This window comes from Mytilus californianus, unplaced genomic scaffold (assembly GCF_021869535.1).
Source record: "Mytilus californianus isolate M0D057914Y unplaced genomic scaffold, xbMytCali1.0.p SCAF_3, whole genome shotgun sequence".
NCBI lineage: Eukaryota > Metazoa > Mollusca > Bivalvia > Mytilida > Mytilidae > Mytilus > Mytilus californianus.
Window position 1 is genome coordinate 64386815 of NW_026262679.1, and position 17768 is coordinate 64404582.

General features: G+C 32.3%; 1 protein-coding gene across 1 annotated transcript in view; it reads left to right on the forward strand.

Moving 5' to 3' along the window:
- LOC127733115 (uncharacterized) overlaps nucleotides 1-17768 on the forward strand; it is a 133159-nt gene that overhangs the window by 42574 nt on the left and 72817 nt on the right. The window contains exons 5-8 of the mRNA XM_052242409.1: nucleotides 95-217; nucleotides 5206-5328; nucleotides 7992-8066; nucleotides 15086-15213. Of these exons, the coding sequence (XP_052098369.1) occupies nucleotides 95-217; nucleotides 5206-5328; nucleotides 7992-8066; nucleotides 15086-15213 (449 nt within the window). The remainder of the gene's footprint in view (nucleotides 1-94; nucleotides 218-5205; nucleotides 5329-7991; nucleotides 8067-15085; nucleotides 15214-17768) is intronic.

Consider the following 17768-nt stretch of genomic DNA (forward strand, 5'->3'; position numbering starts at 1 on the left):
TACCTTTTGATTTTAGGGTCACTGTTACTTAAAATAGATCTTATCATTTGGGTTGGCAATGCCAGCTTTTTACTTGTTTACATTTATTTTTAAGCTGTAGAATGTAGTGACCCACTATGCACAGGACCTAGTACAATTCTTCTTCTAGATGTGTCAGAAAGCATGAGAGGAGAACCTATCAGACAGGCTGTAGAAGCAGCTGAGGAATATATTGATGGCAAGTAAATAAAAACACAAAAAGTTGAAAAAAATGTTTCTTTTTACAATTTTGAAATGTTTTCAACACAATTTCTACCAAACTTTTGATGAAGTGAGTAACATTTATCATATGCTGAAATTGGATGGGAAACTTTGTAGCAGAATTCTATTGTAATCACTAAATACTCATGTATTCAATAACTAAATAATATTGTTTTCACTTTCAAATACTTAATGTATTATGGATTCATTTATTTTCGTAGATACCAATTTAAATTGGATATCGATTTTCGTAGGTAGAGGAAAAACCTTATTTTTGTGGAAACTTTGATCAAGTGGTTTTGTTTAAGCTGTATATGTATAGACTATTTGTACTCTGTTGAGTATTTAAATTCATTGTTTACCTTTACCCACAATCCACAATAATTGGTATCCCACAAATAATAATGAATCCACAGTGTTGGCTAAATACTAATGTATTCACTATTATATATAAACTAGATACTAATGTATTCACTAACTAAATACAAATGAGCCCGACTATAGCACTGTGCAATGTTTTTTTTATTTGCTCTAATCATGTTCATTTTATTTATTTACTACCATCTTTTGGTTTGTATAAAACGCACCCATGCATAGTACGCACCCGCCTTTTCACTCTTGAAACTTGAGAAAAACAGTTTCTTCTTATGCTTTACACGCAGGGACTTTCTGGAAAAATCCCATCTTGAAACTCGGTAAAATGCGTCCATTGAAAAAGATTTCTTTTTCGGGGACAAATTGAACTCCAGTCCTGGTTGATTAAAACAGGATAATGAAAACGTTGTTGCAGAATAAATAACTTAGCAAACGATGTTTGATTCTTTATTGTTTCCACGGATGAGAACAACAGGAAGTGTTAAATCGGGAAGTTGTTTAAATGCAAATCGTAGTCGTTGAATCTTGTGCTGAATATGGATTCATTACGAAGATTCTTTAATACACAATAAATAAATAAATTGTAATATTTACGTTGATAAATTAGTGCTAAAATAAATATCAATCTCTGCTGATTTCATTTATTGTTGGTTGGTATGTACTCATTGAATCGTTAAATCCGGATTATGATATCACACTCTTATTGATAATCAATTAGGAAGTCTAATCCAAGTAATCATTGTCAAAACAAATCAATTGAGAAGATTCACTTTGTTCCTCAATCAAATTCGTACAGGTATTAAAATGGCATTTTAAAAACATGCTTACAATTTATGATTTGTGTGAAGGTTTTTATAGAGGTTTTTAAAATGTCACAAAGTAAAAACGTATAAAATCATCACTTTATTCAACAACTTCATAAAGTTAAAGTCACATGACATGATCACCTGATACTACGAAAGTAAAAACAATGGCGGTCACTATCATCAAACGAGCGTGTTTCATTCAATTTTCATACATTCACCCTCTGTATTCCTTGTTAGAACATATCAAAAGTAAGTTATAAACTCGAGAATCACCTACACTTAATTTGCCATTGACAGAATCATCTCTAATTGGGATATCTCCAAATACAACTTCAGGGCGACAACATAGAACAGACACAAGAAAACGAAAAAAACATAACTACTAAAGCATTTAAATGATTTTTATTTGCATATAACATTACAAATCATATACTAGAAGGTACAAATATACATTTAAAACATAACAACAATCAATTTGTTTTGCAACGAAAATATTTTCTTCCTGACCACCTGGTTTCATGCCCGAGTTTCGTACCTGAAAAATAGTCTAAAAATCAATGTATGCATACATAATACGCAACCCCCTTCTTAGAAATCTATCCCAGGGTAAAAATCCGCATACTATACACACCTAAAGACATTATACACCAAAATTCCCTCAATTATTTCAGTGTTTACTATTAACTACATTGTATGAAAATTGGTATGCCTGTCCCAAGTCAGGAGCCTGTAGTTCAGTTGTTGCCGTTGGTTCATGTCTGTCATATTTGTTTTTCGTTAATTGTTTTGTTATAAATTAGGCCTTCAGTTTTCTCAATTTAATTGTTACATATTTTTCATGTCGGGGCATTTTATAGCCGACTATACGGTATGGGTTTTTCTCATTGTTGCTTGCATCCACTTTATTTGAACTTTGGTGGATAGTTGTCTCATTGGCAATCATACCTCATCTCCTTATTTTCATATGTATACCAGTAATGAAAAATACTGGATACTATATTTTTCTGTATACAAATATGGATAGTTAAAATTCTATATTGACAATACATAGTGAAATCAGTGTGTAACTCCAAGAGTGATCAAAAGAAGAAAATTAATGAATCAGAACAACAAATATGTTGTAAATCTCTATTTTTTAAGCTGTTGTCATTTTCGTCTCCGTTATCTGCACACACATTAGTTTCTATGCTGTAATTTTCAAAGTTTTGTTCTACCAGAACCTTTCCTATAACATTTGAAATATAAAAATACGGAGAAGGTGTATGCTTGCCAATGAGACAACTGTCCATTATGACAGAAGGACAAAGATTTGAACTATTCCAGAGAAATCTATAAACAAAATTAAAAACCATTTGGTCTCCAATTGAAGGTCTTTCCATCAAAATTCACTGAATACAAAAAAAAAAATGGAGAAGAAATAGTATGTCTGGTGTTATTCTGGCAGGTTTGATCTGACGTTGACCTCATTTTCATATACTATAAGCATTAGGTCAACTATATTTGGTGTATGCTATGATTGTAAGGTATAAATATGTCTGTCTGGAAGGTATCTTGCCTTAGACCTTATTGTCATGGTTTATTGGTCCATGTTAAGTTTTTGTGTTTTGGTCTGTTTTCCAATAGACAAGCATATACAAGCAATAAATCAACTATATTTGGTGTATGGAATGATTGTAAGGTGTACATGTCTGTCTGGCAGGGTTTATCTGACCTTGACCTTATTGTCATGGATCAGTATTTATGTTTTGTGATACTTGTAGTAAGTTTATGTGAGTAAAACTTTTATCTTTAAGGCTTTCAACATAACATCAATCATGGTCAGTATGGCAGGCGAGACATTTCAGAGTGTTTACTCTTGTTTTTATATAAGGTTTATTTGAAAAAATTAAGTAATTTTGAATATTCACGATTTATAAGGTCAGAACAATAATAGATCCAGCTATTATTCAGTAATAGGTTAAGATATTAGAAATCTGAGACACTGTTTAGGTGCTTGTATCCTATGCTGATATTTATGCAAAATAAAACTACTTGTTTGCTACAAAACTAAAAATGCTAATTATGAAAATAAGAAGTTAAAAAAATATTTAAATTTTCTCCTTATATGGCACCTTTTTAATATTTTCTGATTTGTAATATGGCTAACAGTACTAGTGTGTTTATGCAGTAGCTCAATGATTCTTCTTTCTATTGACACCTCATTTGTCTTTATATCTAAGCCAATGGCAAAGATACAGCATTTCAAATATACACTTATTTGATTCAAGCGCACTGATGAGTCTTAAAAAATGGACATCTGGTGTACCAAATATTTTAGTTAAAAATAAAGTTTGATGTTTGAAAATGTCTTCAAATAAAGACATATTACATATAATGATTACAAATAGACATAAGTACAGGAACAATAATGATTATGCTTATTGTAGTTAACTGTAGCAGTTGTTTTCTTATTGTAAAACATTTATAACAAGTCAAAGCCACAGTGTTGTATATTTTTATACGACCGCAAAATTTTTGCGGTCGTATATTGGTATGACGTTGGCGTCGTCGTCGTCCGAAGACACATTGGTTTTCTCACAATAACTTTAGTTTAAGTGAATGGATCTCTATGAAATTTTACCATAAGGTTCAATACCATAAAAGAAGGTTGGGATTGATTTTGGGGGTTATGGTACCAACAGTTAAGGAATTAGGGGCCAAAAAGGGGCAAAAAATTAGCATTTTTGTAACTTCCAGACAATAACTTGTGTTTAAGTGTATAGATCTTTCTGAAATTATACCACAAGTTTCCATACCACAAAGGGATGGTTAGGATTGGCTTTGGGGGGGTTATGGCTCAAACCGTTTAGGAATTAGGGGCAAAAAAATGGAAAAAACAAGGGTTTCCTGGTTAATGGATAATTTAAAAGCACTGTAAGGGAGGTAATCCAAAAACAAAATTGTACAATGTTGGATTACCTCCCTTACACTGCTTTTTAATTATCTATTTAGGACTTTTATGATGTAATTGGTAATTATGGTTATTTTTTTATTTCAAATATTTTTTTTTTTTGCAAAAAAAAGGGGGGGGGGGGGGGTGGGGGGGTCAATTCGCAACAGCATAGTGTATTGCACAAAAGCAAAAAATTTAATATAAATTCAAATCATATAACCAATTCTTAGTTCTGTGACTACAGTTATTCAGTGTCAGAAACCTATTATGTGTCAAATATTTAGTTACAATCCAAATTCAGACCTGTATCAAGCGCAAACATTGTGTCCATTTTCGCCCCAACTGTTCAGGTTTGGACCTCTGCAGTCGTATCCAGCTGCGCTCAGTGAACCATTTTATTTTATGTTCACATGAAAGAAATTAAATAAATCTGATATCTATATTTTGGAATTTTCAAATTATTATATATTTCTTAAAGCAGAATCTAACTTAACTTGCGTTTTGTATGAATGCCGGACATTCCATCAGAAAATAAATTTGATCTTCAATTGAATTTAGAAAAACAAACAAAAATTTACAGATTTATTTATCTTTGTCAATCTTTCTATAACAACCCTGCTCAATAGCTATATTATGAGCATTAATTCACATTTGAGTAAGGGGCTTTCTAGTTTCAAAGTTCTTCACCACATTTAGATAAGTCTCTTTTTTGAAAATAAGTGAGATTGCTCATTAAGATTCATTCATTTATATCTTCATAGGTCGTATAGTTTGATATATAATAAAATTAGATGGGGAATTGAAGCAAGAAAACCTAATAGGTTATGACTCATATCAGCTGCTTTTTTTCAGGTCTGGAGCAGAATAAGACAGATTATGGTTTAGAGGAGAACTTGGGATTAATTGTATTTCATGGTGACACCTTTGAAGTTACACACCTTACAAGTGATTACAGTAAAATTAGGAATGTTATAAGTATGTTACTCTTTTGGTAGACCATGATATCTCAACTCTCATTTTTTAACTTTATATTGTTTATATAAACTACCTAATATAATCATTGAAAGTAATTATCAGAAATTCATGCTGCTGTACTTTGAAAGCACAAGTGTTGTTGACTAATACAAAAAATACATAATTACAAATCAATAATCTCAGACATTGATATTGAAACAATGCTCTCTCTATTCTGGAAACTGCGAAATTCAAAGTTTAAAAATGTCTTGAACATTGTCTAAGACCCAGAGGTCTTTTATGAAAAAGAAGTATAATAATAGCTGACCAAATAATGTTTTTTAGTTCTTTATGACAGTCAGTCTTGTACCAGTATTTGTGTTCCCAATTTTTAATCATTTAGAAATGTTGATTTTGTGAACTTTAGTTTTTCTTCATGAATTTTGATATCTGTACAGGTATTGTTATCAAGAAAATTATTTTAATTGTCACATTTTTATCAGGTGAATCCACTATATCATGCCACCTTGCTTCCTATGCTGAATTCTGCAATTTTGAAACAATTGAAGTCTTTTCACCTTACATACAAATCGTCTATGAAAACTGCAAACTTTCTGAACTGGTCCTAAAGAAATCAGCATACATTTTATTCAGGTTGCCAGAAACTAAATGATGTTGAGGAAAGCACTTCAAGATTGAAATTTAAATACACACACATCTTTTGACAGCTCAAAAAATTACATATGACAGTTATATCTATATATTACTTTTCATTGATTTAAGTCTTAGACACTATGCAACATACAATGTATAACTTTGTGTAAGAATGTAATTAATGGGAGTTTATTACACTTATTGCAATGAAATACAGTGATTTCCTAGTCAAATAAAAACGGATAATTTCACATGTGAAATAAATCCGGTAATTTCACTCCTCTGACGTCATATATCAATGGGTGTTGTCAAGACATTGTCTATGACGTTGCATCAAATTTTATTTAGGATGCTTAGAACAGTTGGAAAGCAAGTCCTTAGAAACGTCCGTTGTCGTCAAGCTCTATCAGCAACAATGGCAGGGGGAATTAATTAGGTGGTCCTACAATCGTTGGTGACGTCAAAAAATCCACCAAAGCAATCAGCTAAAAAATCGACTTTTAAACTATTTTTTTCAAATTGTCATGCTGTTATCATAATTGATTTTTAAAGTTTTTAGGTTTTGTGAGCAATATAGTTTCAATACGACATAGAAACATTGTCCAAAATAACTTTTATTTGCTATTTCTTTATCCTGTCCGTTCTAAAAACTATCAGCCATCTTTTTTGTTCGCCAAAAACATCGAATTTAAATAACTTTACGTTTGCGTATCCAAATACGGAAAAGAACAATAAAAATCTTAAATGAAACCGGGTAACCTATTTCAAATTTCGACACAATTATGAAGCCATCATTTTTTACTGTAATACATCAATTTTAGTGACCACCAGTCATGTCAATTTGTAGCTGGTTTTGGCTTTGTTTCTTGTTTAAAACAGTGAATGTTCAACTTCTTTTCATTGTACCTGTTTCCAAAGTACTCTAAAATACTGATTTTAGTAGAGATATGAATGAAATTGTGATTAAAAATTGTTGTTTTTCACAATTCAATACGATACTTCCATTTCAAAGTAACTAAAACCCTTCTTGATCCCCTACACAAATTGACGGTGACATTGTTTTCTTTTGTCAACACACGTCATATAACGTTAACAAAATATGTGTCAGGGTCATGTGCATAGTGAAAATTTACACATTGGAAAAGTGAAACAAAGATCATTTTTATTGCGTTTGAAACTGTACGTCTTAGAAAATTTCATTCATACTGGATACAAATCTGACAAATTAATGATGGCCTATGGATGGACAAAAGCACGTAATTGCGTAGTGGACATGAGCTATACTGAAATACAAAAGGATAAGTTATGAAATGAAAAACTGAGATTTGTTTGAAGAAAATTGTTTGAGTATAAAGTTGAGGTTTCAAACTGTTTCTACTCTAAAAGCCTGATTGGAGTTAGCTGCCTTTGGTATAAAAAGATTGAGATCAAGCATATCTTGAATATGATAGCCAATGACCAAACCATATAAACTAATGTAATTGGTTTTCCAAAATGGTTTTAATTCGGGATTAACAAATAAGATTATAGCTTAGGTTTTGAACTATTTTCAAACTGGCTACAAAAACAAACCATGATTCATTTCATTAAACTTTTTCAAAATAAAGACTGTTTTCTCATTTGCATGTGGTCTTTAGCCAGGAAGCGACCTCTAATTTCCAAAACAGCACATCAGAATGGAACATACAGTGGTTGCTTCCTATTTAGAATGTTGTAATGTTATCTATTGGAAGAGAGAGAAATGATTTCTTTAACAAAAAAATTATGCCCAACATTGAACAGCTGAGTGAGTTTCATTAAGAATCCATGTCAGTTTTTCTACATCTTATATAAAAAATTAAGTAAAATGATGCATCTTTATATAACAATTATCTGATCTTTCATACCATACAGGCATTAAAGTTCACAATTGCATTTCTTTTTTTTAAAGAAGCAACTTATAATGTTTTTCCTAAATATAAACTGCAAACATGATTTAGGATGAGAGGTACATTCTGGTATATATTATGTCTTCAATTAAAATATTTTAGGCAATTTGGAAGATGTGGGAGGATCCTCACCATTGATAATGACACTTGCAGTTATTCAGGGAATGGCTGCTAGAGGTAATTTTTATATTACTATAATTATTTATATGATGTCACTCAATTTTTAAAAACCACCCCAGTGGTGTAGTAATAGCATGCTCGCCCTGAGTGTTGGACTAATGTCTTGAAAATTGTTAATTGCTGTATCTCTTCTAAGCAATCATCTTGGGAGTTGAAATAACATGTCTGGGGGAGGGAGACATGTCTTCCTGTGTACTGTTGCCTTGTGAACTAGCACTTTAATTACTATTCAGCGTGTTAGAACAAACTACCGTAGATTTCAAATCAATAGTTAATTACAATCAAAATTCAAGCTTAAACATAGTGTCCATACTTACCCCAACTGTTCAGGCTTTGACGTCTGTGGTCGTATCAAGCTGTGCCCCACAGAGCATTTTATTTTCTTATGTAAATTACTTACTAATAGATAATAAGTGTCATTAGTTTTGTTAGTTTTCTTACTTCTTTAGTCATTGCTATTTAGTAAATATAAAAATAATAAGATGTGGTATGATTGCCAATGAAACAACTCTCCACCAGAGACCAAAAATCACTGATACACTACAATTAAGATTGAAACGCATATTTTGTGTTTTGCCTATTATCCTGAAAACTACAAAAGATAGATAGACACTTTAAATAATAATAATAATAATAATAATAAATTCTTTATTTAAAGAGGGTAAACTCAGTTAGTTACAATAAACTAATCTTCCCTGAGGCCCTCACATACAAATTACAATACAATCAAAAACAGATATTTACACATAGTTAATTTACAGTCAATTAGTTCAATGTAATATTACTAACATGATAAGATATAAGGCTGTTCAAGATGCACATGTAGTCAAAAAATCAAATAAAAATAAAAATAAAAGAATATACAAATACATTATAGAAAACATAATCTTATCAGGACTGTGTTAAGTACTTCTTGATAATTTGTTTAAAAGTATAAGTGTTTTGAGCTTTACGAATTTTGTGTGGTAGTCCATTCCATAACACTGAAATAGCAAAAATGAAGTAAGACAAGATCTACAAATTAGTCAAATTTTGCAGAAATCGCTAGTAGACTATTTATAGGAGTGGTTACATGCCTTTAAATGACAATTTTTTACCCTTTTTGTGTTTTGGGCAAAAATAAAAGAAGATAGAGAGAAACTGTTAACAGAAATTCTATTCTAGTCCACAATGTTAGTGAGTGTCTATTGTTGAATATGCACAAACACCTAGGTGAATGACACAGGCTATTTAGAGCCTCTAGTTGTTCATTCTTATCAAATCAATAATAAATTAAAAACCAATTGTTCAGAGAACAATTGAAGGTCTTTCCACATCGATTTTCAAAGTTATTGAAAAGAAGCTAGTTCCTGTTTACTTAAAGTTAAAATTTGCATCCAATAATAAGTTTCCTTATACTGATACGATAAATTAGTGGTTTATATTTACTTTTGAGTGAAATAAGGAAGATAATTAATTACTTCCGGTGAAGTAAATGTCACTTCCGGTCTCATATGATAGCTTCTTTCAAACTCATTCCAAAAATATATAGTTTCTATATACTTTAGCCTGTAAAACAGGAGATAAGTGGCCACTTCCGGTTGATCGTAAGTCACTTGTGGTCATTAGTGAGAAGTTTATGTATCTATATTATAAAAAATATGGATTCTGAGTACTTTTCCATGAAAAAAGTACAAAAATGACTACTTCCGGTTTTCTCAAGGTCACTTCCGCTTGTCATTTTTCAAGGTCATATGTCACCCAACCTTTTGTAAAAGGTCATATGGCTTTATAATGAAACAAGTTGAAGAAATAATCAATTAACCTTATAATTAAACATTTCAGGGACAGTAACTCCTATAAGATGACATTGGATTGTTTCAGACCAAATGTAACATATCTTCATTACAATAAAGCAAACATTTTGCGCCTGTTTTTTTATATATACCTTTAAAAGTGTATGAGAAAATGCGAAAATAAGCAAAAGTCAAAATTTAGAACTTGACCTTGACCTTTGACCTTGACCTCATTTTCTAAGTTTGGACCTAGGGACCTCAAATAAAAAAGTTCCAGGGTTATATGGTTAAAAGTTTATAAGTTAGAAAAACATACTGACAAATTTATTTTGTAAAGGTAGATAACTCCTATAAAATTTCATTGAATCGCTTCGATCAAAATTAGCCAAAAATTCCTGAGAATATAACGAGCAATTTGTAAAAAGAATTTTGTCGATATCTTTTTTTGTTACGAAGGAGATGCACACAGATGATAAACAGTGAATAGGGAGATAACTCTTGCAAAGAAAACGGTTCGGCTTAGCAGGGTGAAATTTAAAAGCGCATGAACTATACGATACAATATGAGAAATATCTAAGCGACATATTGCGAAACAAACATTTATCGCAAGAACAAAATTTGGCGGAAGAAAAAAAAAAAAAAAAAATAATAATAATAATCAGAACAAATACAATAGGTCTTTCCACAGAAAAGTGGAAAGACCTAATTAAAAACCAATTGTTCAGAGAACAATTGAAGGTCTTTCCACCAAAAACCATGAATTTTAATATGAAAGTAGTAAAATTAGGTTAAAAATGTCATTTCAATGGTCAAATGATAGCTTATTGTACGCTGATTCCAAAAATATATGGTTTCTATACAATATTTTTTTAAATAAGGGAGATAATTTGTTACTTCCGGTTTGAAAAATGATACTTCCGATACTATCTGAATATTTACTTGACACTGATTCCAAAAATATCTGGTTCTATATACTTTTATATTAAGAAAGTACAAAATATAGCTACTTCCGGTTTACACAAGGTCACTTCCGGTTGTTTTTTCAAGGTTAAATGGTTTGATACCTATTGCCAAATGTCTCATGGCTTTATCATGTATACATATATGAGGTAAAAGCAAAGGTCAAAATCTAGAACGTCAAATTAAGCTATGACCTTGAGATCAATTTCAAGGTCATAAACCAAGGACCTCAAATCAAAAGACCTTAGGTCTTAATTATATTTAGTTAATAAGTTATATCACCATATGCGTATTTTTAAATACAAGAGGGGAGAAAACTCCCTTTTACGTTCAACGTACCCTTGCAATCAAAATTTACGTGTTACGACATGTCGCAAATAACAGTTTAGTAAAAATTATTTGTCGATATCTTGTACGGTTTTTGGAAATAAGTGAAAAAAAGCCAAATTCAAAATTTAGAATATGACCTTGACCTTTGACCTTGACCTAATTTTCATTTTTTTGGACCAAGGACCTCAAATCAAAAGATCCTAGGTCTCTATCACTTATGGTTTACAAGATAGAAATGCATATCACTTATATCAAATGCATAAGGGGAAATAACTCTCACAGGTGTGTAGCTCTCTATACGCCAACACGCAGTTGCATGCACTTCAGAATGCTGAAAAAAATAAAAAGGGCAAAAAAAAAATATGAATAAAATGTTTAAAGGAAACACATATATGTTGTCGCTTTTTTAATTGATGAAATGTCATTAAATAACGGCATTTGGTTTTAAAATGAAAGTTTTATTTAGATCATGACGTTTCTGGTATGTATACGCACATAAGATGTCCGGCGTTGAACACGACATGACGTCGAAACGTAGCGAAAAAGGTGAAAAGGCTAAATGGAAAACTATTGACAATTTTTACTAAACCCGTTTCAACAGAAACGAAAGATTCTTCAGAAGAACCCATTTCCCAACAATCCTTGCCAGAGTCTGAGAGAATAAATCATGATAGTGAAAAAGCAAATGCAAGCTCCAGCTCAGTTTCGACCTCCAAAGCCAACACCCCTCCGTACCCAGACATGTCAAGTTTGCACGATTCCAATTTGCAGATGACAGAAGTTAAGATGCAATTACTAACACCCAACTAGAAAGATGTAAATAATTTTGACTTCCAGGCGAGGTATGTTGATTTTAATTCTTCCAAGTCACTCTAAGTGTGTAAAACATTTCCCAAAATCATGGAATAGCATATGCCAGGGGTAGCTCTTTGGATTTGAAGGGGTATGCGGAAATGAATTTAAAATTGTGTCCAATTCATTAGTAGAAATCATGTCTGAGTCAAAAGTATACCGGCAAAAAAATAAATAGTGTTATGAAAATCCCTACCCGAAAAACAGTCAATTTGGAAAAGTACACACGTCCTAAATTAAATTGTTAGTAACAGACCCGAATTATTATTATACTAAAGATTGTGTAAATTACAACATTTGAACCTGAATTTATCGTAACCCAGTGCTGTATCCTTCTGTAGATACTATTTTGAGTATTATGTTGACAATGCACCCCTATAACAAGTGCTACCGCGGAGACTTCGTTCAGTATACTACGTCGGTTGAAAACATATGTACAATCAACCACGAATAACGATAGGTTATTATCGCAAGCATTAATGCATATTCATCGGGATTTCAGTGTGACAAAGTAATGGAGAAGTTCGTTTCTGCTAAGACCCGAAGAGCAGATTTTGGACAATTTTGAGTAAATTCTGTCTCACAAAAATGTGTTGCTTATGTATTCAATTTACCATGATTTACACTATTCAAAAGAATTCTGAATAGTTTTTCATTCATGAATTGTCTATAATCCTATGTAACAACTCTTTAAACCTTCCTACGACCGAAAAACCGAAAAAAATATCAATTTCTACATAAAATGGTCCAAAAAAAATTTGATAGGCGTGCACATCATGTTAGTCTAGCTACGCCCCTGCTCTCATATGGAGCGTTCATATTGCTTCGGTCAAAATAGGACAAATCATGCCAAGGATATACTGAGCAATTTTATAAAATAAATTTGTCGCTTTCTTTTTTAAGGTTATGGAGGAGATGTAGTCACAAGGAAAACAGTGTTTGGGGAGATAACTCTTACAAAGAAAATTGTTCAGCTTAGCATGGGTGAAAATAAAAAGCGCATAAACTATATTAGAAATATCTTAGCGACATATTGTGAAACAAAAATGTTACGCGAGAACAAAATTTGGCGGAAGAAAATAATAATAATCAGAACAAATACAATAGGTCTTTCCACAGAAAAGTGGAAAGACCTAATAATCAGAACAAATACAATAGGTCTTTCCACAGAAAAGTGGAAAGACCTAATAATCAGAACAAATACAATAGGTCTTTCCACAGAAAAGTGGAAAGACCTAATAAAAAATCAATAATTTTTCTTTTACCTTTATTTTTGCATTGCAAAAGGTTATGTTTTTCTCTGACTGATAATAAGGTCTTTACACTAAATCTATTGGAAATTGGATGAGTACTGATTGATATTTGACTCTTAGATACATACTTTTCTTATTAGTTGTTATTGGCTTTGAACTAGCTTTCAGTAACTGTGAGTACTCTCAGATCTGTGCTTTGTGTCTTTTGTGTTTTTGTTAGTTGTTTTTGTGCTTTGCATCAATCTAATGAGTTTCAGTGAGCCCTTTTCAACCGATTATTATTCGAGGCCTTTTAAAGCTTCTATACGGTATGGGTTTTGCTCATTGTTGAAGGCCCTATGGTGACCTATAGTTGCTTACCTTCTACATCATTAATGAAATAACGTACTGAAATATTTTTGGTCAATTATACTTATGGATAGGCAATAAATGTGAACAGTGGAATTAGTTAGGTATATACATCCGTCCTTCCATCTGAGGAGGAAGATCTGGAAATAAAACTTTCATTTTGAAAGTGAAAGTAATATTTTATATCAATGTGGCATATTTTTTACATGTGAGTATTTCTTGCTCCTTGGTTTTAAATTTATTTGAAATTACTTAGCCACTTTGAACCAGTTTTGACAGTAATAATGTATATGTTTTCATTCCTAAGAATTATATCATTATCTGTAGTCATTATCATGATGATACCCTGTGTATAAATATAACATTGTAAGGATATGAATAGAGGTAGATGTGCATACATCAATGAAAAATCTTTTTTCCCTGCCCAACCATGAAAATTTCTGTCATTTTAATATTGCCTGGGTAGCCCTTTCTTTTATTTTGTCACATCCCATTTAAATCTACTAGTATGTCGAAATTTAAATTTACTATACTTTTGTGTTTGATTATCAGAAACATCATAAATAAAGCAATTATTGGGGATTGGGACTCTTATGATTTTATTGATTGAAGAGGGGAAGAGGGGTAGTGCATATGACCTTAGTCACATGAGTTGATATATTGGGTAGAGTTCACCAGGCAAGAGGAATCATTGACTATGGAGTCAATTTTCAAATTAAGCAAATCAAAGTACTGGTAAATCACCTGGATTGACAATCATCCTCATCAGGAGCCAAAAAACAAAATTTGGTAGACTCGAAGAGGGATAAAATAGATCAAAAAGAGTTTAAATAGAATAACCAAAATCATTTACTGTCAGCCTTGTTTGAGGATTTGCAACCAACGCGTTGCCCGAGGGACATAGAAATAATGGGCGTCCATCCATTCTTCCTTCCTTCCGTCCGATCTTGTTAGCTCTCTCACGAGTACAATTCTTGCCAGATTTTTCTGAAATTTATACCATAGATTTATATCAGCAATTTCTTGGACGAGTTCGAAAATCAGTGCTGATCAATTATTTTTAAAAGATTTATTTTCCTTTAAAAACATTAGTTGTATGGAAAATTGCATTCATGATAGCGCTCTCATGTGTACAATTCTTGCTAGATTTTTATGAAACTTACATCATAGGTTTATATTAGCAATGTCTTTTGCGAGTTCGAAAATCAGTGCCTATCAATTATTTTTAAAAGAGTTATGCCCCTTGGAAATATTAATTATATGGAAAATTGCCTTGTGAGTGCTCTCATGTGTACTATTTTAGTTATTGCCCTTGTACCTTGGATAGATCAAATATGTGCAACGCGGGGGGACATTGGAATTCTGTTCTTTTATTTTTTTTAATTTCAACTGTGAAGAGGAGCTTATAGTTCCTAATTAAAATTGTGATTTTCTTTCAGCTAAAGATGTAAAAAGAGAGCTTATAGTTCATAATTAACATTATGATTTTTCTTTCAGCTAAAGTTGTAAAGATTGAAGAACATGAAATTTTAACAAGGGCTATTATTTTTTCTGACTGTATTGTAACACCACCAGGCTTTGATGCAACACAAGAAGAATATGTCAGAGAGAGAGTCCAAAAAAGTGTAGGTGACAAAAAATATATTATGTACTGGATTTTGGAAGATGGTTATAAGTTAGTTTTCTTTAATTTTTATATGACCGCAAAAAATTTTGGCGGTCATTTATTGGTATGACGTTGGTGTCGTCGTCGTCGTCGTTGTCTGAAGACACATTGGTTTTCGCACTCTAACTTTAGTTTAAGTGAATGGATCTCTTTGAAATTTTACCATAAGGTTCAATACCACAAAAGGAAGGTTGGGATTGATTTTGGGGGTTATGGTACCAACAGTAAAGGAATTAGGGGCAAAAAATAAGCATTTTCTAGTTTCCAGACAATAACTGTGGAACGGTGTATGGATCTCTCTGAAATTATACCACAAGTTTCCATACTACGAAGGGATGGTTAGGATTTGCTTTGGGGGGTTATGGCTCAAACCGTTTAGGAATTAGGAGCAAAAAAGGGGGAAAAACAAGGTTGTCCTGGTTAATGGACAAATACTTTAGTACAAAACATAATTTAAAGCAGTGTAAGGGAGATAAATCAAATACATCATTTGAATTACCTCCCTTACACTGCTTTTAAATTATGTATAAAGTAATGGTTAATGAACAATTAAGATAATTTAAAACAGTGTAAGGAAGGTAATCCAAATACAACGTTTTGGTTACTTCCCTTACACTGCTTTTAAATTATGTTTAAAGAAATGCATAATTATAAAGGAAGACCAGTAAAAATATCTGTAAATGTTGCATCTTTTTTTTTTTTACAAAAAAATCCATATGAAAGATTTGACACCATATTTTAAATTCTATTATAAAATAGATTAAGTTAGCACTATGGTAAATTTAAATGAGTAATTATGGTTGCAAACTCCATTGGAAATTTGAATTGAGATTATGACCATATCTTGAGGGAAAGAATTTTTTGGGGGAAAAAGGGGGGGGGGGGGGGTAAAAAGAAATTGTGGGGGTCAATTTTTTCTCATTTCAGATTTCAGAAATTAAAAAGAATTATTCTTCAAATATTATTTTTTTTTCAAATTTCAAATATTGAAAAATTTCAAGAAGTAATCTTTAATTGCACAGTATGGCGCATTAGATTTGTAAAATCTTTGACCACATTTATTTATTTGTTATGCCGAATCTAACCGTGTATTAAGATTTTTAATTTTGGGTCCAGTTTTCAAATTGGTCTACATTAAGGTCCAAAGGGTCCAAAATTAAACTTTGTTTCATTTTAAAAAAAAATTGAATATATGGGGTTCTTTGATATGCTGAATCTAAACATGTATTTAGATTTTTATACGACCGCAAAAAAATTTTGTGGTCGTATATTGGTATGACGTTGGCGTCGTCGTCGTCGTCGTCGTTGTCGTCGTCGTCGTCGTCGTCGTGCGGCGTCGTCGTCCGAATACACATTGGTTTTCGCACTCTAATTTTAGTTTAAGTGAATTGATCTCTATGAAATTTTACCATAAGGTTCAATACCTCAAAAGGAAGGTGGGGATTGATTTTGGGGGTTATGGTACCAACAGTTAAGGAATTAGGGGCCAAAAAGGGGCCAAAAATAAGCATTTTTGTAACTTCCAGACATAACTTGTGTGTTAGTGTATGGATCTCTCTGACATTGTACCACAAGGTTCCATATCACAAAGGGAATGCTGGGATAGATTTTGGGGGTAATTGCCTCCAAATTTTAGGAATTAGGGGCCAAAAAGGGGCAAAAAACAAGCATTTTTCTAGTTTCATGACAATAACTTGTGTTCAAGTGTATGGATCTCTCTGACATTGTTCCACAAGGTTCCATATCTCAAAGGGAATGCTGGAATTGATTTCGGGGGTAATTGCCTCCAAATTTTAGGAATTAGGGGCCAAAAAGGGGCAAAAAACAAGCATTTTTCTAGTTTCATGACAATAACTTGTGTGTAAGTGTATGGATCTTTATGAAATTGTACTACAAGGTTCCATATCACAAAGGGAAAGCTGGAATTGCTTTTGGGGGTAATTTCCCACAACGTTCAGGAATAAGGGGCCAAAAAGGGGCCAACAATAAGCATTTTTTCCAGACAATAACTTGTTCAAGTGTATGGATCTCTCTGAAATTGTACTGCAAGGTACCATACCACAAAGGAAAGGCTGGGATTGATTTTGGGGTTAAATCCCTAGAAATTTGAGGAATTAGGGACCATAAAGGGGCAAAAAACAAGCATTTTTCTAGTTTCAGGACAATAACTTGTGTGCAAGTGTATGGATCTTTATGAAATTGTACTGCAAGGTTCCATATCACAAAGGGAAAGCTGGGTTTGAGTTTGGGGGTCATTGCCGTAAATGTTTAGGAATTTTGGGCCAAAAAGGGGCCAAAAAATAAGCATTTTTCTAGTTTCCAGACAATAACTTTTGTTCAAGTGTATTGATCTCCCTGAAATTGTACAGTAATCATACATGTGAACCTCCCGAAGGGAATACAATAATCCCGTTTCAGGGGTCTCCTCCCGACCTCCCGTTGAAGACAAAAAAATCCTGTGTATGAAATATTTCATGAATGAAAAATTTCAGCCCAACATATCTGGTGTAACTG